This window comes from Phalacrocorax carbo, chromosome Z (assembly GCF_963921805.1).
Source record: "Phalacrocorax carbo chromosome Z, bPhaCar2.1, whole genome shotgun sequence".
In the NCBI taxonomy this organism is placed as follows: domain Eukaryota; kingdom Metazoa; phylum Chordata; class Aves; order Suliformes; family Phalacrocoracidae; genus Phalacrocorax; species Phalacrocorax carbo.
Window position 1 is genome coordinate 26,913,172 of NC_087548.1, and position 24,140 is coordinate 26,937,311.

General features: G+C 43.2%; 1 protein-coding gene across 1 annotated transcript in view; it reads left to right on the top strand.

Annotated features, from left to right (window-relative positions):
• Positions 1-6,348: 6,348 nt before the first annotated feature.
• HOMER1 (homer scaffold protein 1) overlaps positions 6,349-24,140 on the top strand; it is a 92,961-nt gene continuing 75,169 nt past the window's right edge. The window contains exon 1 of the mRNA XM_064438666.1: positions 6,349-6,431. Within this exon, the coding sequence (XP_064294736.1) occupies positions 6,427-6,431 (5 nt within the window). The 5' untranslated portion in view covers positions 6,349-6,426. The remainder of the gene's footprint in view (positions 6,432-24,140) is intronic.

Sequence of the window (24,140 nt, forward strand, 5' to 3'; positions counted from 1 at the left end):
GTTTAAAAAATAAGTAGGAAAGAAGAACTGCTAAAAACAGAAGCTAATTATTCTAAAGCAATCTCATATTCACTAGTGAATGAGTACTTCATACACTACAAGTTTTCAGACCCTGAGAAATAAAAATATTAACCTATTACTTCAAATATAGGAAGCATGGATACAGAAATCATGGGTGATGTTTGGAATTTGTTAGTTCTGCTAGAAATAACTTGGTCTGGTTTGGCAGGAGTGTTCAGAAAGAAAAATGCTGTATGATTGCTACAACTTACTGTTTCTGAAATCACAGACCGTATCGCCTATAATGTAAATATGGCTGAAAAAAATTCTGTATCAGTATGTGGTTTCTCAAATGGGATGCAAAGAGGACACACTAGAAAAGAAGACTCATTGTGGGCAAGTATAGTTTTGCCAGGAAAGGAATGCTTTTGGAGAGGTTTCAGATCCACAATGTCATGATTGCTACATTTCAGAACTCATAAATAAAAAAAATACACTCTCTTGGTTTGTTGTTTTGGTGTCCGTGTCCCGTCCGTCCCCCCCCCCCCCCCCCCCAATATTTTCAGCATCTTCAGCTGAAACTGCAAAAATATCTGCAAGGATTTTGGGTAACAAAGCTGAGTGATGTATCTAGATAAACTTGGAGTAATTAGACAGAAATGACAAGCTGACATAATCAGTCTACTGGCATAAACTGTGCTTTCTGTATGGTCAGAAAAAACACTGGAGGAAATAACAGTCACTGATAAACCTGACTAAGAAATGAAAGCATTACTCAGGGCTTAGTATCTTTAAAAAATTCCTGTAGGGGTGTAGTGCCACAGAGTTGTGTAGGAGATGTGCGATCTATTTCTGGTGGTAAGACAATGAAACGTTGGAAGTAGGTGCCAGAAAACTAACGTTCACTGGCAACAGGACAGAGTTAGAAATGTTGGACCATAAGGCATCTCAGGGAATTATGTCATACAGTTGCTTTCAAAAGCAAATCTAGTCTTAGTTTGAGAGTACCACATTTACTTGAACATAAGGCGACACTTAGGTTTCTTCATCTATGCCAGGAGAAGAAATGGTGAATGCGTATTCCTCCAGAATACCTCCAGGCCCACCTAATATGGCAGTGAAGATTCTTCTAGAGTGATGGAAATGCAGACAGAAACCTTGGGCTCAGGGAAGAGGATGCCATTTACTCTTTTCCCCTCTTTTCTCGACTTCATTTATAAATTAAAGGCAGATCCTGCAAGGGAAAATGATGGAGAAGAGAACCCACTCACTGAAAGAAGCATGTGTGTGGGGAGGGAGATTTGTGATTAGACAGGAGAAAGGAGGGCAAGGAAAAGGCATAAAGGAGTAGGAGGAAGGAAGAGACACAAAATAGCATCAATGCATGAGAAGTGAGGGAAGTGTGAGGTGCTGGCTCTCTCATCTTCAAAGGGAATAAACATCCCCAGTTTCCTTAGGATTTTGGAACTTACACTCATCTGGTATTAAACCAAACAGCAGCTGATATAAGGGGGCAGCAGTAGTACCCCAGCCCAGAGCCCCAGAGGAAGTGGTGTCTGCAGGCTGTGGGTCACAGGAGGAAGGATATCTCTATGATTCCAGCTACCTTCACCTCCTCCCATGTGGAGGCAGTGATGGCTGCCATCTGTGATTACTTTTCAGTCATTCTTTCTTTTGCACCAAGTCCTTATTCTGTGAGGCTGCTCTGGAAGCTACCGTCTTCTTGAAGATCAACAACCTTTGGAGTATGAGTAAAAACTATTTACAGCAAGTTTATGCTCATTTATTCTTTTGCCCTTTAATAGCCCTTTTTGCTCTCTTGCTTCTGTTAACCTCATCCAAAATATTTGGAGAACATAATAGTGTGATGTATTGGATTTTAGTTTGGTAAACCAAACAAGCCAATTTTTATTTTTCTACCCTCAACATCGCTGATGTTCCCTAAACATCCTTAGAATTTCTCTCTGGTTTTGGTGCAGCTAGAATTCTTTTTTATTTATTTATTTTTTATTTTAATATGCTGGCTACAGCTGAACAAGGAATTGCAGTTAAAATATTTTCAGTGCTTTATCCAGTGAAATGGGATTTCCCTGTCTCTTACAAGAATGTTTGTCTTTTCCGTGGGCATGGTATCTCCTAACCAATGTGTGACTGACCAGTGCAGGGCTCGTTTTGCATGGAGAAAACAGAGGTACTGTGGAAGGTCAGGCAAAATGCAGACCCTTGTGGTGCTTTTCTTGCTTTTCCAGCTATGTTCTGCTCTCTTCCAGGACTTTGGCCAGGCCAGTGGCCATGTTGATACTCAGCAGGCCTGAGACAGCAGAGCCATCTGGTTTTTTTACCCATCTACAGGTATCCCACTGGGAGGTTCAACACAGCACTCCTTTCAGAGGTATCAGTACTTCTGCCAGGTTCACAGGTGTTGCCCCAGCTGGCTGGCCTTCAGGGCAAGGGTGTCAGAACAGGGTTTGGCAGCTTGGTTGTCGGTGATGAATATGCATACCAGGAACATGCTACTTCAGAGCAGCAAAAAACCAGTCTTTCTCCTCCACCATCCTGTTCTTTGCCCTGCCTGAAGCCATCCACCTCTTGTTTGATTGTGGCATTACTTGGTATCTTTGTGGAGCAACAGCCACTGACCTGCTGACAGTTTCCATCACGCGGCATGCTCCGCAGCTCAAGACTGCCTCCATGGGAGTGCTCTAGACAAAGAGGTATTCTAAAATAGCAGGGGAAAAAGTCAAAACAACCAGCTTAGAGCTGAGCCTCTTGTCTCACTACTAAATTTCTCCATGTTACATTACTTCAGTCTTCGAGGTGATTGTTTATTGTTTCTCCTGTTAATGTCTGTGATTTAATCACCTATCTTGCTTTCTTTGAATCTGCACATACAGTTCAGCCTTAGCTGATGGATGTCACTGTGTTTTTGTATCATATATTAATTTGGGGAATGGCAAGACAGAGGAGTGATTTCAGTAAGCTTGGCAAACATCAACAAAGGCTTTTTCCACAAGACAAATAAGGTTAACTCAACCAAATCAACCTGAAACTGATCAGAATTGTAACTGAGACAAAGCTTAAGGCTTAGAGAAATCTCAGTCAGACCTGGAGGAACAGTAGCAATAAACACAGAAGTGAAATAATCAATTACGTGGAGCTTCTACACTTAACTGTAATAATCAATTTACGCTGTTTAAGTGAAGAATTAAGAGGAAATAAAGGTGAACTATCAGATTTACTTGGAGTGATGCTTTCTTTGTCCCTACAGCTCTGTTTCCCCACCGAGGATCTTATCTGTACTCTTATTTTGTTACAGAGGAGCATGAAATATAGAGGGCATTTCACAAGTCAGTAAAGACACTCTTGGTATCCCACATGGGGTTGCTCTGGAGATGGCAGTGTTTCTTTGCCCCTGAATCTGTTCACACCTCTCATTCTCAAGTGAACATGCAATTCTTTCCCCCAGGGCTCAGTGTATAATTTCTTTATTTTTTCTTTTATCTTCAGGCTCAGGGATTTCTGGTTTTGCACCCATACGGTGGGAAAACATACTTCATGCAAGCCAAATATGTGAACAAGTTGAAAGGCAGAGACAGATGGAGCCATCTCTGTGATACCTAAACAAAATGCTTTGGACATAATCAAATACTAAATCATTTGCATTAGTGTGTGAGCTGGAGCTGAAATAACAAAAATGATGCAACAGGGTTACGCAGATGAGCATTAGAGCCTTAGTGTCTTTGCACTTGACCTGCCGTTACTGCATACAAACTGTCACATGGGACTTTTAGAAGCTAATGAATCTAGACTCCTAGCTACTTGACATCAAGCAACATATTTATATGCCATGTGTTGTTTACACTTGCCTAGTCTGAATTATTTTTGATCATAGTCTCTCTCACTCTTATCACCCTTTTCATACAGAAAAAAAGAACTGTTGTGGATCTTCATCTCTACCCCACCAACACTGGGGACTGCCTTGAACAGTTTTACTGATAGAAGTCTCTATATCTAATTTGATTTTTAGTGGAAAATACATAGAGTTGCATATGTTTCAGAGTTAGCACATGAAACCCAACCAAGAAATTACAATGGCAGCCAACATACCATTGTTGGTTTTGTTGTGTTTTGCAACGCCATAACATCCACTGGTAAAACTTGGGTCTTCATTTTGGTGTAGAGATTGACATCTAGTATCTTACTGATCTCTCCCTCTTATGTTCGTTACAGGTTGATATGCTTCTGGTGGCTACAACATCACTTAAGCAGGAAAATGCCATGAAAATATTGAAAGTGGCCCTAGAAGTAGCAAGGAGCAGGGATGTGTGATCCACCTGAGCATCCCTGTGCCGTTGGCATTGTCTAGGAGCAGATACATGTAACTTTTATAAATTCTAGAAAACTTGGAGAGTTAATGGATGCATTTGCTGAACTTAAGATGAGGTAGGTGCCCTGAAAGGTAATGGTGGTGCTAGAGCTTGGGCTGGTACTCTGTTGGATTAGAAGCAGCAACACATGCAATCTATTTGCACGGTACCATTGGAAAACTAGCCAAAAATAGTAGGATCTGGCAAGCGCATAATGCTGGCTGTTCCGTTGCAACACTACTAGCATGGATGTGCTGGAATCGACGGGTTTTCGGGCCAGTTTCGGAACAGCTGTTGGGTTGCCTTCGCGTTCCCTGAGTGACGCTGCTGGGTTTGAAGCACTGGCGAGGCCAGGGGATTCAGGCACGAGTTCCTCCGGAGCGGAGCCCGCTGCCGCCGCCATCCGCGGGGCAGAGGGACAGAGGGCTGCCGCAACAGCACCCCGCGCCGGCCTCGGCGCCCCGTTCCGTTACCCCCGGGGCGCCGCCACCCGGCTCCTCCCCCAGCCGCGAGGCGCGGCGTTACCGTGGAGACGGCGCCGCGAGGGGGGGAGGAGGCGGTGGCGCGGCGGGCCCGGAGCCCTCTCCCCCCGCCCTCCTCCCGCCGCCCTCCTCCCGCCGCCATGCCCTATTATAGAAGAGCTTCCGGCGGCGTAGACCACTCTGACATCATCCCCCGCACCCCGGTGACGTCAGCGCCGGGAGCGGTGCGTGACGTCAGTGCGTAGGGGTGTAGAGCGGTGACGTGTGCTATTTAAAGCTCCCCGGGCGGAGGATGGAGGCAGAGCGAGCGGGTACCGCCGCCAGCAGGAGCGGCGTGTAGGACTCAACGCGGCTCGGCTCGGCTCGGCTCGGCTCGGCTCGGCTCGGCTCGGCTCGGCTCGGCTCGGCTCGGCTCGGCTCGGCTCGGCTCGGCTCGGCTCGGCTCGGCTCGGCTCGGCTCGGCTTGGCTTAGCTCGGCGCGGCGCTTGCCTTCCGTTCCGTTCCCTTCTCGCCCTTCCGTTCCCGTCCTTTCCCCCGGGAGGAGCGGGACGGAGGCGGGGGCTGCGGGCAGCGGCTGCGCCTGCCCACCGCGAGGGGACGGGCGGGCGCTGGCGGAGGTGTGAGGCGGAGGCGGGGGATGCGAGCGGACAGCGGTTCGGGGGCGCCGAAGCAGCCGGGCCCCGCTTGACGCGGCGCTCCCTCCCTCCTTCCCTCCATCCCTCCCTCCGTCCCACCGGCGGGGCTGAGCCCGCGGCCCCGTCGCAGAGGAGCGGGGGCTCGGTGGCGGCAGCTCCTCCCGCCGCCCGCTGGCGGCGACGGACCCGCCGCGCCCCAGGACGATGCCCGCCTGCTCGCTGCAGAAGAAGGCGTGACAGCGCGGAGCGGACCCGCCGCCGCGGGAAGGAGGAGCGGCGCCCCGTATCTCCGCAGCCGGGGGTGGGCGGGCGAGCGGATCGCATCGCGGGAGCGCGGGGCCCCGGTGCCCGCGCGGCCGCAGCCCGTCGCCAGCCGCCTCGCTCCTGGAGCCCGATGCCAGCGCCGGTGCCGCGGCTAGCCCTGCCTCCTCGGGAAAATGCCTGGGTGTCCGCGGCGCTGCCGGCGGGTGTGCTAGGGGGAGCGGCGGCGTGGAGCCCTGCGCGCACTGCCTGCCCCATCCCGCTCCGCTTCTGAGGTGCACGGAGCCCTCGGCGGCCGCTCACGTCCCGGCGAGAAGCGCCGCCGCAGCCGCCGCCAGCCTCTCGCGGAGAAGGCGAGCGCCTCCCCGTCCGCCCGCAGGAGGGGACCCGTCTGCGCCCGGAGGAGCCGCCGCCACCGCCCCCCCCCCGGGGGCCGGAGCCGCTGCCTGCGGGCGCCCGGCGGGGCCGGCGGCCATGGGAGCCCGGCCCGCGGGGGGCGCTCCCTAGGGCGCGGGCGGCCCCGCTCGGCCCGGCGGCTGCCAGCCGGCGGCGCGGCCCCCCGGGCCTGCGCGGCGAGCCCAGCGCAGCGGCCCGCCGCCACGGGGCTGCGGCGGAGCTGCCGGCGCGGCAAGGAGCGCCACGGGGACGCGGCACCGCCGGTGCCCGGCGCCGCCGGCCGCCATGGGGTAAGGATCGCGGGGGGGACCGCCGGGCTGGAGCTGGGGCGGGGGGGTGGGAGCAGCTGCCTCCGCGGGCGGCTGCCGCTGCTGCTGCAGGCGGGCGCTGCCGAATGCGCACGGAGGCGAGTGGTTTTCCTGGCGGGGTACACAAGCAGCAGGAATCATGCTGCGATAGATGCTGTGCATCAGCCCGATGAAAGAACGGCAGTGCGCTCCGTGAGGGGCGCGCCACGATCTGCAGAGGTTTGCTTCCGCCGTAGCCACATCGGAGCCCTGGAAGAGCCCGCTTGGCTTCCAGATCCCCGCCGTGAGGACCTTCCCCGGGTCCGTAAGGGGTGCTCAGTCCTGAAAACGGCTGCTTTAAGCCCAGTGTGACAAGGTGAAACGAAGGCTCATTTTAACTCTTCTGGAGTCTTCAGAGGATGTCAAACAACGTGTGAATTTCCCAGTAATGTGAAGAAGGCTATAAGGAAATTTGCTTTACAGCAGGTCCCCTAGTAAATTGGGGCATCCACCTGAGATTTTAAGGACATGTGATCAGATTATCAAGATTGTATTCCTTCTCATCTAAATTGGTAGATAAAAAAAAAAAAAAGTGGCATAGATACCTGTGAAAACTTTCTGCAGTTGTATCCTTAGTAATTTGTATAGTGAGGTGGAAGAATAAACCCTACTACCAGGTTTGACTGATAGCCTCCGAATGGGATGGAAACTCATCCATGTTCAAAAGCAACAGAAACCTGGTATGATTTGGCTAACTGCAAGGTGGAGGCAGACTTCCAATGCATTAACAAGATGCTGTTTTTCTATGACTTTATGGAATAGTTCAAAGCATAAAAGTGACAAATCATGTCCTTTGTATTTTGGTCATTCAGGAATTTGAATGTGAAATCGGTATATTAATATGGAGGTTAAAAGTGTCTCTTTCCTCAAGCCGTTAAGGACACTTGGAATTCTCGAATTTGTTAACTTCCTTGCATGTGGGGTGATAACAGCTGTGCAGTCCTAGGCACTGGGGTTCACTCTACAAGATGTAGGAAGGAAAGAACTTCTAGGCTAGCTTTTAGTTTCCTGATGTATTCCTTTCCAAGTTTAAAAAAAACCACACCAACCAAACAGAATAAACCCAACCTCACAGCTTTCTATGTATTCAAGAAAGTGACAATGTGTTTCAAAAAACTCCCAAAAAGTGAAATGATATTACAATGCTTTTGGGATAAATTCCTAGAACTGTTAAGCAGACACAGAATCACATACTTAAAATAGAAAACCTCTTACTTATTTAAAATCAGTATTGTGTTTGTGGATATGTCAGTTAAATGTATCATATTACGAATACAGAGAACTGTTGAAGAGGAGTAAAAGTTCTTTTGGCAGAACTAAATTGAGCATTTCTGAAAAAAAAAAAAAAAGGACTCCCCCATTTTATCAACTCCAACACTGCTGATGGTTTAATATCATAGCTTCTTGACAAACAGGACAAATCCGTATCTGTAGAGGGAGGTGAAATAATCTTAAATACTGAAATTGTGATCACTTGAGTGGTATGTTGGCACACTGAGGTCAAGAAGACAAAACTTGCTAGCACAGATTTTGAAGACTCTTTAGACAGTACACATTGATGTACTGCAATATGGAGTTCTTTTGCAGACCATCTTCTAAAAAGGTGGACAAACCCAGAAGTGTAGGTGTGTGTTATTGATAATCTCCCTGCTCTCTAAATGTGAGGGAGCACATCCGATCCAGGGCCAGCACCGGCTCTGGGGATCTGATGTTAGGTATCAGGCATTTACTAGTGTTCAGAGCAGAGGTCTTGATTCAGTAGCTATTTTCTATTAGCATCTAAATGCAGATGCCAATGGATTTTGGAGTATTTCTAGACCAAGGTGTACTGGACTCTTTTAACATTGCAGTTGTAAAAATAGTCTTCTGATACTATACTAACGACTTAAAGCTGAGTGCTCTAGAAGCAAGTTGCAAAATGGTTGATGATCTGTGTACTTGGCCATGGATCCTTACTATATTACACCTTACTATAGTCAGTATTTAATGGGTACTGCTATCCTCTGTAAGCTTGTACAGTGAGCTTGTAGTACCTGGCTGGTAGAGAGTTTGCCTATTCTAATGGCCAGAACACAGAAACCTTGGGATGGTGGAAAGGAATTGGCTTGACAAAGCAGCAGCGACTTTCTTACTCTCATTTGTTACAGTGAAGAATGCACTCCTCTGCAAGTGTAGTTCACCCCGTGCAGCGCATTGAATACCATCAGGCAAGCCAGGTAGTCATGTGCTCTGTGTGTGGTGGTTACGAAGCTGTGGGTGACTGGTCTCTGGAAGTGTGCTGCTATTAAATATTTGTTTTGAGAAACATGAAACTAGAGAATGGTCTATAGGGTGCAGTAGTTCAGGAGGCACTCTTCTTAGTGCTGTATCCCATATGTCTGTGCATGTCTTTCATCTCACTGGAGAAGGTAAACGAGTGAAGCTCTGGGGATTGTACAGGCCAGGCACATAGGATGACCACTCTTGCTTTTCTACCTGCCAGTCTGTCTCTCCTCTCCTAGTTCCTCATCCTTGTTGCATAAAGACAAGTTCTTATCAATAGTCACTGTTGGGTAATCTAACCATTTATTTGTGCAGGCTCTCCTGTTTGTTCGGCTACACAGAATATAGAGTTCTTTAATAGGAAAATATGGATTTTTGTGTAAATAAGATGACCTCAGTATGTTCTGTCCTAGTTCATAGCATGTCTGTCTTGTATTCCCAGTATTCACAAACACAAAATTTGTCAGTATTGTGCAATCAGTCTTCTTTGAGCAGAGATTGGATTACATTAAAAATCCTCAAGAAACAGATCTTTTGTAGACATCCTCAGGATGTATACTGGTAGCCTAGATCATTGACTATATTGACCAAGTAAATTCCATGTCAAAGCTGCAAAACATCACCATATTTCACTGGTCATTGGTACCCCTTTTACTTTTAGCTGGAGGCAGAGGAGGCAGAAGTTTGTATTTGCAGACTGTGATGCAGTCATTGCTTAGGCTGACATGAATACACTTCATGTTAGACACAGCATGGAAGTTACACAGCCATGAATTCTGGTAGGGGTGGGAAGTTGGTGTCCTGTTGATCTTAATCTCTTGGTTTAATTCCTTGTTTATTAATGGGTAGTCTCTCCATAACTACTTTCCTTTATGGCCTTCTGTGCTGTGGACAATTATCCAAATTTATCTTATTAGCTTTTCCCTTCTCTCATGCTGAATGATAAGGAATTACAAGATAAAAGCTTCTGTAAGATGTGCTTGTCTCTGTCATGTCATGTTAATCAAGTGTCTTTATAAAGACTTAAGCTTCTCTTCACTTTTATTGGGACTATATTTAGTACATTATCTTTGTAAAGGTGGTTATGATATGTGTCAGTTTGAGATGGCAGAACTAGAATACTAGGGTTCTTAAGTTGGCTGGAGCATATTGTGGAAGATGACTATTTTAAGATGTACTTATTAGCATTGTAGTTGCCTAGAAATAAGTATTTTATTTGAATTTTTGGCTGTCAGAAAATGTCTGTTGCTGGTTGATCCATTCTTAGCTCATATGCTCTTTGAGGGATGGGAAGTTAGTCCAATGCATTTTTACAAAGCACTCTGGAAGCAGGCACCCATTTTGAAGAGAGGATACTACAGTTGTAGGGAAATTGACAAATCATGCTTATTCTAAACTGTAGGATGCAATAATTTTTACAAAGCCAGTCTGAAGTTTTAAAATATGTGAAAGAGTAGTGTTTGAACGTATGAGATAAATCTTGCTGTGGAAATTGGTTTTGGTTTGCTGCCTGTTGACTTGCTTTCTTAGGTGTTTCCAAACTACAGTCTTGTCCTTTAAACTTCTCAGTTTCCTTTCTCTAGCTGGGTAACAAGACATTAACACTATAAAGCTGTTAGGAGCCAGAAGCATTGTTGACTGTTGAATTTGACCTGACTCAGGTTCTTTAACCTGTCTTTTTCTGCTCCCACAAGGCTTAACAATAGCTCTCCCAAAACTTTGTCTGAGCAATAGTTCCATCAGCTGTGCTCCTCTGACACAGAAATATTGCACATAGTAGAGCACAAGGTACAGCTTCTTGGCAGTAGTTCAGTGTTACTGCTATTCTTGGCCACCTTGCTATCTGACGGCTAAAATGAGATGCTTATTGTGTGAGAGCAATGGCAGCAAAGTAGTTTATGCTGTCTTCTGTAACAGTGTGGAGAGTATAACAAAAACAGGTCAACATTACTCACTATAGACAACAAACCTGGCATTTTTGACAAAATCAACAAAACTTGGTTATCTGAAAAAAATCAGTAAGGTATAGATACCTAGACAGATGGACTGTATGTAAATCAGCTTGAGATAGTTAATGAACTACTTTGTCAGGCAGCAACGTGTGGAGACCTCTACCATGCTCAAATTATCTTCTGTCACAGTAGTTTTGTGACCATGAAATGAGCATGAGAAATCTAAACCAGCTCTTCTGGCCTGGCGACACATAAACAAGTGTCCTGAATACCATGGGGGATGGCTTCCATGCTGATGTAGGCAAGGTATTTGTAATACCTTAAGGTTGCAATTGATTTGTTTCAGTATTGTCATACTTTATAAAGACTAGTAGACCTGTTCTTTGGGTAAAATCCTAGTTCTGCTGAAAAAAAAAAGCATTTCAGTCCTTTACATTCATCATATTGAGATTATTTTTATTCTCGGTGTCTCAAGGCAAACATCAGATGAATGCTTTGCGTGTGTGTTCTTGTGTTTTCTCTCTCCTGAAGCATGCTTGCCCTACCACAACTCCTGTTGTCTTTGCAGGACTCATAACCAGATGTTGAGCCAATACTTGAAGAAATGTGAAGTCGTAGAAGCCATTGAGATTGCCATAGCTTGAAATACTGTAACAGGCCCGCACTTCTAAGTGGGGGAATCAATGACACCTAACTGGCATTAGAGTTTTTCTACCTGCTAGGTAGTAAAAGTAATAAGTAGAATTCAGATATCACTATTATAGGAATTTTGTTGGAAAACATTTATTCTTTATGATTGTCTCTTAAGACTAATTTGATTTAAAGCTCTTAGCTGATCACTCTTTAAATCACAGCTTTCCAAATCCATGTCTATGCATTAGTGTACTACAAAGAGAAGAGCATTATTTCATGATGTAACACTAATTTACTAGTAGTTTCTCATTAATATAGGTGCCTGGGACATCATTTTAGCTGAGCCTATGATTTCCAGTGTATTCTGGATCAGTGGCCATCTAAACAATGCAAACGCTTTGTACAACTCTTTTAGATATGATTAATTTTGAAGCTGTTGAGGCCTAAAGTAGTTACCAAGAGCTGATGCCTCTTCTAGTCCAGAAGTTGTAGTTTAAGAGGCGCTTATGAAGGGAGCAGGTGTGGTGTATAGGTACCCAATGAGGCTGAGACCAGATCTGGAACTGAACTCACATGAGTATATGTGTGTGTATATATATATGCACACAGAAATTAAGTGTGCTTGTGTTTTAACAGTGTGCCCCTTGTCTCTGAGACAGTCCTGCATTCGAGAAAAATCTCAGGCTTCCCCATGTGTGTGGTTATAGTCTTAGTAACAAGAAAATGTAATAATGAACAAGGGGACAAAGTGTTCTGTATTATTTAAAGTAAAAACAAAAATCAGAATACTCAGTCCATCTTTTTTTTTTTGTTTTTAAGGTAACATGTGAGATTGAAATGTGTATCTGAAAGCGTTCCTTAGGTGAAAGCCTTTTCTAAAAATGACTTTGCAAGAGCACGCTTTCTAGTTCTGGGTTTTGTGCTGTTCTCCCTGCAAGGCTTTTTCAGATGTATTTAGTCTTAAAGGTAGGGTGCAGTGGGTGTGGAAGCATTGCACTATGAAAAATCCACTTTTAGATTGAATTTTGATAATAGGTTTCTGTTCCTCATTCTATTGAGAGTTATTTTAGGTTTTATTTTTTCCAAGGCTGGGCTGTGTGAGAGTCACCAAAATTAGTATTGTGCTCAGGACAGGGAGAAAGGAGGCTAGAGGGAGCTGTAGTTTTATTCCACCTGGGCCTTTTACCATGCAGTGTTTGGCTCTTGTATCTACACAGAACCCTGGTAGTGGTATTAATGTTGTCTGCTCTGTTCTGCAAAGTAAATGGAACTATGTTTGAATACTGTATTGATTTTGTGGAGCTGCATCACAAATATGCTTCTGGCAACACAGAGCATTTTGACACGCTTCTCCGGTGGCAAGAAGTGGTGAATGCCAGTCATCACTAAAAAAATCAGTCTGGGGAGACAATGTTTTCACATGCAATAGATGATGCTGGATTGCCAGATACAAGCATATATTGACATTTCCAATATCTAGTAATGATTTTATTTAAGCTACAGATATCAAGTTAGCTAACTTAAGCAGTCCGCATCACTCATTTTGACTGATGGCTTTTACCTGAATAAAGAGGGAAGAACTTGAAATATACATGCAAATGATTCACAGACACTGCTTGTCCATCTTTATGCCTATTCTTTGTTAACATCTTGATCATTAAGTTTTCACTGAACTTGCTGCCAAAAAGTGGGAACAACAGAAGATGAGGGCTGCTTTTTCCTTTTGTCTGCTGCACACAAACATTAACCTAGCTAACTGCATGGCTCTACAAATACAGGGGTTGGCACAGGGGAAGTGTCATTACAGGTGGGATAGACCTGCCTTTTGCTGCTGCAGTGTCTGTTTATTCTGGCAGGAAGTCTTTAAAAAGATCCAGTCAGAGCTATCCCTGTCCAAATTTGCTCCTCAGTTTTGAAGCTCAAGTCTGGAAAGATTTTTTTGAGACTGTCTACTAGGTTGAGACTCAGCTTGTTGAGAAATGGCATTAATTCCCCTTTCAATAGTACCTTTCAGAGTAAAAAAACATAGTAGGTAATATTGCTAGGGTTTAGAATTTGGGTTTTTAAAATGCTTTTTAAATGACTTATTCTGTAAATAGTATGCTATAATCTTGAATCCATAGTTAATCTTGAAGCTGTTCTTGTAACAGGACATATAATGAGATCTTCCTTGAGTTTTGAAAACTGAAGAATGAGCTTTAAATGGTCAACACTTTACAGTGAAGTGTTGGTGAAATAAATAATCTTTGACAGGTATTCTCACAATTCCTACTACTTGTGACTGTTCATTTCCAATAGTCAGCTAGCCTTGGCTTGTCTGAACAAAAATCTGAAAGAATGTACTGTGTGATATTGGAGAAACCAGTGTTTTCTCCAACACATGACTTACTGTGGAGTGTGCAGCCGTGTCAGGGATTCTTAGGGTATGAAGTGTTTTTCATGCCAGCAAAACTAAGCAAATGGAAAAATATATGCTGTTGTCAAATCATTGCATGCAGTAACTGAGGTCCTAAGCAGCTGTTTGGCCCGTAGACTTTGAAGCTGTTAATACCTATGCTTTGCACTAGCTGTACTTTTCCCTGACTTGTGTGTGACTAAAAGACTTAACCTGCAATTAGACAGGAGCAATTTCTTTCAGCTTCTGGAGTCTGATTTCCAAGTGCCTTTTTGACATCTGAATATATGTCGCCCCATGTCAATATTTATTCTTGTTCTTGAACAAAACAGAAGGATTTCCTGTGTCAGTTTTAGCAAGCCTGCTACCCAGGCACCCAGAGTTCTCTGCATCTAGACATATGCAGAAACTGGTTTCCTACCAGGAAACGATTGGCAATACTTGGTAATAGGTGATGTCCTGCTGATACGAGTCCTAGGTGGGCTTGGTTCTTCAGCAGAACTGCACAGCTTAAATGGCAGCATGTCTGGCTATGCTCAAGAGTAAAAATTCCAGGACCTTTGGGAAGTTTTCTGGAAAAAAGGCACAGGCGCTGAAGCACATGGTTAAGTAATGATCCATTTTGATGGGATTTCAGTGAAATGTGAGCACTAAACTCTAGATTCCCTAAGTTACTTCACATCTGAATGCAAATGCTGCCCATGTCTCTCAAAACAGATCTTAATGGGCCACTGAAGATCTGAGATTTTTTACTGATAACTGTATATTTGGTGACCTTAAATGCAAGCTACATCTTTCAAAAAAATCCTCCCTTTTTGTCCACATTAATTATGAATTTTTAAAATAAAGTTGGAACAAAAGCTAGAATAGTTCTATTACTGGGATGGATTGAAGGGCATCATAGGGGCCTTTTCTGTAACATCTGCAACTTTTATTGTTAGTAGGATTTGAGAAATAATATTATTCTGGAGCTAAGTTCTTAGACAAAGGAAAAGAATCTGCAACTTTCCCAATTGCTCTTACAAAGAACAATTTTACTTAGCATGAAAATATATTTAAAGAGTCCTTCTCTTCTGCTCCTTAGTAACAACATTAAACCTTAGATTTAAACAATACTGCTGCTCTTGAATGCTCAGAGGTGTACATAATAATTCTCAAATCACTTGCACTAACTCAGCCTTAACAGATAGGACCCAAGTCTAGATCTTGTAAAGGTTACCTTCTCTTCCACCTTCTTGATGGTGTTGTTGTCTTGCTACTTCTGCTACTGGATATTGTTTTTGTAAAACTCAAGACTTTACTGATTCGGAGGACTTTGTTGTCACTTAGAGCAACATGTATAGGATGTTGCATATATTGCTAGAATAATCTGGAAAAGAATAGTTGAACACCAGGAGGATGCTATCAGGGAAGTGTATTAACTCTCACGGCTATGTTCAAGTTCAAAGTGGGTTTACAAAATCCAACCATCCAAAGAGTTCTGCAGCCTTGGAAAATGCTATTTATGTAGTGGGAACCTGGAACAAAGGTTTGATTTGATGTCCTGTATGACTCTGGACGAATCCTAACCAGCCTATTTAGACCCTAAAAGTTGCTGACTTGATGATCCTGCAGCTTGCATACGACAATACTTTTCTGAAGTCCATCAGGAAGAATATAGGTGGAATTTACCCAGTTATTAAGATACAGACTTGTATTTACCCTGTACAAGTCCTGCTAGCTTTCTCATTGTAGAGGGGGAATATTGGGAGGGATAGAATGTGGGTACGTTAAGTGATTTTTGGAAAACTAAATCATTGAATGCTACCTCACATGAATACCAGTCCTGTAGCTGAGTACATGACTGTGTGCTGCTATTAAGATGTGATGATAACGCAGTTTACGATTAGCATTGCAGGTTAGGATCACAAAGTGAAACTTCATCTTTCACCATTTGAAAAATGCAACTAGTATTCTTCTATGAGAAGCTTGTATTGAACAAGAAATATTCCTAACCAGCGCAGCAAAATAGCAGTTAACCTTCTTCATTGAAACTTGACGGTCATGGTGACCTGACACCTTAATGAAGGCCATTAGAAAAAAAAAAGGCAAGGATTCTGGTTTCAGATACCATTATGCTTATAAATTAATATGCTGTGTGCCAGAGGTTTGGGAAATTAGTGGTCGTGATCAAACTTCACACAGAGATGATTAGAGTCACAGAATGGTAGGGGTTGGAAGGGACCTCTGGAGATCATCTTGTCCAGACCCCACGCTTGAGCAGGCACACCTAGAGCAGGGGGCACAGGACTGTGTCCAGGTGGGTTTTTAATACATCCAGAGAAGGAGACTCCACAGACTCTCTGGGCAGCCTGTTCCACTGCTCTGTCACCCTCACAGGAAAGAAGTTTTTCCTCATATTCAGGTGGAACTTCCTGTGTTCCATTTTGTCCCATTGCCCCTTGTCCTGTTGTTGGGCACCACTGAAAAGAGTCTGGCCCCATCCTCTTGACACCCGCCCTTTGGGTATTTATAAGCATTGGTAAGATCCCTCCTCAGTCTTCTCTTCTCCAGGCTGAACAAACCGGAGTCTCTCAGCCTTTCCTCATAAGAGAGATGCTTCAGCCCTCTGATCATCCTTGTAGCTTTCCACTGCACTGGCTCAAGCTGTTCCCTGTCCTTCTTGAGCTGGGGAGCCCAGAACTGAACACAGTACTCCGGATGTGATCTCACTAGGGTAGAGTAGAGGGTGAAGATAACTTCCCTCAACCTGCTGCCCACGGTCCTCTTAATGCACCCCAGTATGATGTTGGCATTCCTGGCCACAAAGGCACGCTGCTAGGCATGGTCAACTTGCTGTCCACCAGCACTCCCAGGGCCTTCTCAACAGAGCCACTTTCCAGCCGGTCAACCCCCAGCCTGTACTGGTGCATGGTCTTGTTCCTCCCCAGGTGCCGGACCTTACACTCACTTCTGTTGAATTTCATGAAGTTCCCCTTGGCCCCTTGGTGAAGGGAAGATCAGCTTGGTGAAGGTTTTAATCATTACTTAATGATTAAAAATGATACTTTAACTGATACCTTGTCTTACATGTATGTTGTTCATCTTCCTGAAGAACACTGAGATTTTTTTTGCAATTAACTATGGTATTAGTACTTCCTACTCGTGGCCTTCTGTTTACTAGTTCAAGCAGTCATATGTTGTAGTATGTATTCTGTTTCTAAAGATAAAAGCTCTTAGACAGTAGGAAATGGCAGTTTCTGCTGCATGGACTTGTATGTGATGCTTCAGTTAAGCCTCCTGTGGAAGTAAACATATGAGCACCTAAGTGCTCCAGTTTGGGAAGACTATTCCATGTTTAGGATATATGAGTAAAATGTTTTTAAATACAGCTTTCTTTAAAACTGACTTTGCAATGCAAGCATTCTTTAAGTAGCTAAGTTTACTTGCTTGTTTCTGGCCACTATTTATTTCATGGAAACAGAAACACTAGGGCTTGGCTTCTTACATTTAATATCTTTTCTGGTATTTATGCAAAGGAGTGGGTGAGGGAGGCTTTTCTAGTTCTTGTTTCATTGAATGCATTGAACCCTACTGGTCCATTCAGGTACCATGTAACGAGAATCGTTCATGTTCATAAAAATGGTCATACTGAAATAACTACCTCTTAACAAGCATTGGTTCCTGGTCTTTGATCAGGCACTTTCTACCTGTAGTAGCATGTATTTATTGCTTGAGTATTTTTATTGTAGGCCACTAATGTAGGCAGTTCCAATTCCACATGAAATTGGTAAGAAAATTCCAATTTTATCTGTCATGCAGGCATCTGAGACAACACTTCTGCACAAACTGGATGGTGTGCATTTTGTTGCTCAGTTTGTCAAAATGCTGAGCAGTTTCCTGAGATCTGGGGTTTTTTTCCTGTGATTACACTTCCAACAGGTAAAGTAACTTCCACCTGGGTAAAGCCCTGATACCTACCTGCTATCTTGGGGTTAGAACTACAGTCATTGTAGGTGTCTTTCTGAAGTATATTCTGAAGTATGCTTTGCAAAGTGGTTGATAATCTAGTGTAGTACAGCTAACACATAATGCTTTGTCTTTACCAGCCTCCACCAGCGTAACCAAAGCAAGCGCATGAGCCATCAGTGAAGAAATGTTTCTTTATGTTATTTGGATAGGAATACTCAAGGGTTGTACTGATGCAGTCATTGTGTTTCCAGCACAGTCGTCTTCCCTATGAGCTGCTCCTCAGTAAGACAGCCTAGTCCAGGTATGGCCATTCCTCTCTGGCTGTTGGGGCCCATCCCCATCACACAGCACTTGGCACAATCCCTTGGCTGACATTCACTGTGCAGACCTGTGTACCTCTTCCCATGTTGGCCTCTGTAGTGGGCACCTTTTGCTCCATGACTGTGGTCATACTGGTATATTTAAAAGCAGGTTGTGCCCTGTATGCTTGTTGTGAATCTCACCACCATCACAGTGGGAAATTGCCCGACAGCGCAAGGTATGTCGTCGGGGGAAACAGGATTTGGAGCCATCCTAGGAATGCCTTCAGTGATCTGACAAGCAAACTGCTCTGCGGGGCCCTCAGGAACAGTATTTGGGTGTTCTGCCTTAGGAGGAGTCTCAGAGCATCTTTGGTCTATGTGAGGTGTGAACAATCAGGGAAATAGATCTGTCACTTCCAGTTACAGCTCAATATAGATGCAACCACTGCTTCCAAAATTTGATAGTGTTTACTAGGCTGTAACTTACCAGAAGGGAGGGACTGCTGGTGTGGTAATGGTATGCTCAAAGTGAACTAAAGAGACTTTATAGTTCCTGCAGTGCTCTGTGGGATGATTCAAATTGATTTGTTACTTATGAATATAAAATTAATTTGTTTACCTTTCTAGGGGTCTAATTCTGTTCCTTGATACAAACGAAATAATTGAATTCTAGTCTTGTGATGTGGACCAGTGATTCTTTTTGAAACTTAACATGCAGCTGTAGCGGTCTGGATGGGATTGCAGATTGTTTGAAGATCAGTTGATGGTGAAAGTGATGAAATGCATGTCTGTTCAGCCTGGTTCATTCTGCTGGTTCCATATGGTCATCATATCATCACCACAAATTCTGATACTTGCCCTGGAGGAGGCATGACTTCAACTTTGAGGTGTCTGCGGTCAATGTGCAGGTTGTGCTGATGATTTATTTCAGGGTGTTTATTTCTGAGAGTTAAGTGTAAAAGCTCTCAAAACTGACTGTTAACTGACAACTTCTTAAGTTAAATAAGGGGTTTATGGATTTTAAGCTGGAAATGAAAGAAATGACAAGTGCCAGGCCACTAAAATAAAAAGCACTTTCACGTGTGGAAGGTCTGTTAAAATTAGTAACTTTGAGATGTGGAAAAAGGTGAGGTGAACTTGGTTGATGGGAAAGAAGTGGTAAGGAGATGTGATCATTTCTGTATGAAGGCCTACAAGGAAGCAAAATAGAAGTTTAAAGTCACTAAGGAGGTTAATGAAACAAAACTGGTAAGAAGGATTACAGGGAGGGGTTGCTAAAGCTTGAGGTGCCAAGTGAGGAGACCTCATCTTGCTACAGAAATATGAGGCGAACTCCAAGCGTGTCATAATAAACAGGGAAGATTCCTCAGTTTTTCTGTTGTGAAAAGTTGCTGAGAGATCTAGTCTTTAGAATAGCAAAATTGTGACTAGTATTAGTTGAGTGTTGTCTCTCAAAGTCAAAGATGATTGAAAAACTGGCAGTTAAAGTTAACATCATCTAAAAATACTAATTTTTAAACACTATCACTGTTTATCGTAGAATTGCTAATTATCTTGGTGGAAACACATGATTAATTCATTCTGTGATTTTGTTTTCCTTTGATTCCTTTTTAGGTTCCAAAATCCTCCTCTGTCTCTATTGTCAAATGCCCCAACTTTGTTGCCTCATACCTGTGACATACAGCCGTCAGAATAGAAATTCTTGTCATAGGCAATGAAGAGACTTGATGGAGTGCACAAAATCACACTGGAAGTCAAATCAGAAAATACTGTGATTACATTGCTTACTGGACTCTGCAGTGTCTCCTTCCCTGGAGACATTCAAAATCCGCTTGGACACTTTCCTGTGCCCCCTGCTCTAGGGCTACCTGCTTAAGCAGGAGGGGTTGGACAAGATGATCTCCAGAGGCCCCTTCCAACCCCTACCATTCTGTGGTTCTGTGTGATCCTGTGTTTTGTGGAACTTAAGCTAATGCAGGATTGCCGCTTTCTTACTTCAGTGCTCTGCATGACTGCATGTCCTAGAGCCAACCTTCTATTCTGGGTTCCTTCTTGGTGTGCTAGCGGTGCACAGTGATACTTGTCAATGCTGCTGAAGGATTTCATTTCAGCAACTAAACTGGTCTAACCAAACTTTAGAACAGAGGGTGTTGATTTTTGGACAGTCTAGTGCTTTCCTGTCGGGACAAAGCAAGGCATTTCAGTCTATCAGTTGTTTGAATGTGGTACTCTGGGTGGCATTTCTACCGCTGCTGTCTTATGGCCCTTACATCCCACCAAACAGTATGACTAACATCAGAGTGTCTTCGTGCACTTGCAGAGTGCTGTTTTTCCCCATCTGTGCCTCAGCAACAGCATCTAAGTGGCCCCTTCTGCTTTGGTGTAATTCAGACCTTGTTTAGTCAGCTTCAGTCGGTCTAATTAGTATTGGTAAGTGGCACTAACAGTGCTTCTCACAAACTGAAAATTGTTTTGCAAAGGAAACTACTGAACTTTAGATCTTAGAGTCCACAAACTAATTTGAGGGTGTGAAACGTGACAAGGAAAAGTGTGCTGGATGGGAATAGGCCTGCATTCTGGAGGTTGCAGTGCATTGAAAATTATGTCCCATCTGGAGCTTTCCTCCTTGTCATCCTCCTCTATGCCCCTGGAAGGGAGAGCGCTACTGGGCCTGCTTGTAAAGCAGAATATAGAGTCCTGGCTCACCCACAGCGTCTCTGGATCCCAAAGCAACTTTGAGCTCTCACCTTCTCTGCTTCGATATTTGGAGGGTTGTGCTTGTTTTGCAGGTATAGGGGTTTTCTTTCTTTCTTTCTTTTCTCTTCCTTTTTTTTTTTTTTTTGCTTAAAACTGTAGGTCTTGTAATTTTCAGTGAAATAGGTATAGAAAATAGCTATACATCTTAATTGTCTAGTTGTAAAGGTAGAAGAACTCCTCGCTTGACTTCCTTGACAAGAATTTTTGGACAGAGCAAAATCCAGGAATAAAATGCAACTTTGGACCAATTTTTGCTATTGTAATTACTTAGTATTTTCACTATAGGTAAAAATCTATCCTAAAATTCAACCTAACATAGTTTAGCTGCTCATAAGTCATTAAAAGCTGATGATTAGTTCTCCCCAAACTTGTAATTTTAAAACAAATTTAAGGTAAAAGTTAATTCAAAGGTACCTTTGCCCACTTGCACAATTTAGAGGAATGATCACTTAGGTACCTAGAAAAATTCTGAAGATGCCAATATCCCTGGAATAACTTAATAAACTGAAGTGAAAAGTGTGAAGATAAAGCTCAGTACTTGTCCTTGGTAATATGCTTTTTGTTGTCTCATCTGGCTCCCAAAGCTCTCACTTGAGTCATTGTACGAAAATGAGCTTTTGAAGGTTGGGTGAAAGGACAAAAAAGGAAAACCTTAGAGAGATGGACCTTCATGCAGCCATTGGAGGAGCTTTCATAGTCAGTGAGAAATTCTTGGAGTGGATGTTTCCTGTAACACTTCAGCTGGTTGCCTGTCTGTGGAACTGGAGCAGCATGTGATAGCTGGGTGCATTGGAAAGCAGGCATTGAAAACCCACAGAATTATATAAGTGCAAGCAAATCCAATATATTTATTTTTCTTCCTTTTTTATATCAGGTTAACATTACACTGTACATGTCCTCCAGGTAACTTTTTTATTCTTTAGCACAAGCAGCTCCATGTTCACTGAAATTATACAAAAATTTTAAGAGTTTTGTTGGGTTTTTCTCTTGCTTTAGAATATCAGCCTTAATTTTAAGTAGTGTCTATTTTATTCTGAATATATGGGTTTGCATCTTAACTGGCAAATGTAATTCCATGTGTTCTGTTTTGATCAGGAGTTTGAGGGTATGTTGACTCTGCTTGTTAGAGCTGAGTCCCTTTACCATCTTGGGAGCCCCAGGAGACAGCAGTGCTGGACTGCTAGTTGTTCTGTGCAGTTAGGAGGCAGACTTCAGTGTGGTGAGGACAAGCAACTAGTGAGCTACTACCTAGACAGCAGGATAAAATGCCTGAGCTACAGGTGTAATTGTGTCTCACATCTGAGTTAATATGAATTTTACTGCAGAATCCTGTGTAAGATGTCCTGTTGTTTCTCTGAAGAATGTGCATACATTTTCATGTTTCAGTTTTCACTTTCTCAAATTTGTGAGAAAGCAACACGAGTTTTTGCTGTTGATCTGGATATTGGATAATTAGTAAGACCCATCTGATCTCACTGTATCATGGATGAATATGATCCATGTTTTCTCTACTGATACAAACTTGCTCTGGAAAAGGAAGGAAAAAGTGGAAAATATCGGTTATACAGTGAAGTCAACACTGACCGACCAAAATAATCTATTCCATCTTAAGTTAATACATTAAAACCTTCCCCACCTGATGCCAAGCATCTGAAGATGGGATGATACAAAAGACAATTCTTGGCTTCTGAGTGCTTTTGCATTTTCTGTGCCTTGTGATCTGGGGAGGGCTAAGGAGGCATGTGAGGGAGTTGTTCCCAATGCAAGAATCTGCTTGGTATGCTCGAAGTATGCTTAGTGAATTAGTGACCAACTTTATTATTAACACAGTCTGTAATAGATTTGAGGTGGATATGTGTGTGTGTATGTAAAAACACTCATCAGATTATTGCAAAATGAATATGACTTTAAGGCCCTGAAGGCAAGCAGGACAAAGAGTATTGGAGAAGTATTTAGGGGACAGCTGTTTAAGGGACCCTTGTTACTGATGTTTTGTAGGTTTTCACGGTAAGTGATATGCCTGAACAGAAGTGCCAGTGAAATATATTGGAAAAGTATATTTTCTAAGAGGGAGGGTGCCAAAGAAGAGTTGGTCAGGCCAAATGAATGACTAGCCATAAGGCAAGAAGGTAGGTCTGAGGGACAGATTAAAGCCAGGTCACTTGGGTCCTGGTCTAATACCCTCTCCATTCTCCAGTGCCTGGGTCTGCCAGCACAGGCAGTGTCCTGTCCTGCCACCACACTGTCCCGACAATAAACTGTTTGTGCCTGGCTTTTCTTGTCCTCTGTGGAGACTAGGAGCCTGGGCATTGATTTGTCCTGTGCTTTGCAACTCTGACAGCTTCCATGCTGTGGATGTTACTAAATTTGTGAGACCATAATCTCAGTGCTGTGCTACAGTTAATTTTAAATCTGTGCTGTGGAAGAAGCTCTTTATTTTTCTAAAGTTTACCAGTAGCTACTATCCTTCAGTGGTCTTTTATGAATGGGAAGCTCAGTCAGAAGAGGATTGAGCTCAAATGAACTTTCTCATTGCTCTTCATAATTACATTTTATGGGTTTGGTTTTGTTTGTTTTGGTTTTTTTGTTCGTTTGGGGTTTTTTGTTTGTTTTTTTAAAAGCAGGTCTCATATATGGGCTTGCTGAGCATTTAGTTGAGATTAGCACATAGAGGGTGGTTAATTTTTTTCTCTGAATGGACTATAGGATTATATGCTCATAAAGATGCCATCCACATCAGTGGATATGCCAAAATGTTACCAGAAGAAATCAATTTCAGAAGTGTTTTCTGCCCTACATTTTGAAATTACCTGCTTTCCTGACTTGCTCCTGTGTCATACAGAAACTTTGGTTCACTAATACAAATAATCAGAAGTAGACAGTTTTTCTACTAATAAAAGTCTATAATTGCAGACTTCATTAGAGTTCTCTCTACTGGTAGGTGTCAAATTTAGCCTAGCTTGTATAAAATTATATTCTTTGTACCTAGCTGTATACATATGTTTTGCATATACTTCTTAGCTGACAGTAAAATTTTGTGAGTTTGTTACATTACTTTTTTTTAAAGTCTAGGGTTTTAATGTATGCAAATATAATGCGGTTGTTACCCTTCCTGCCTGAATAGCTCTAAGTTTTCAACTAGTCTTTATAGGGACATTGGCATTTCAAATATCATAGATATCTATGAATTTTATGAAAATAAAGAGATAGGTCGAAAAGAGTACTTGCTGAGAGCAAGAGTTTAACTCCTGATAGTCACAGAGGAACCTCTTGGGTAAGATGTTCTGCTCCAAAATGCAGGAAGATTTCATGTGGAAGTTTCCTTTTGCAAGACAGTTTCCTTTTGTTCTAGTCCAATTTTTATTAATTCTGCTATATATACAAACACTTAAAAACAACT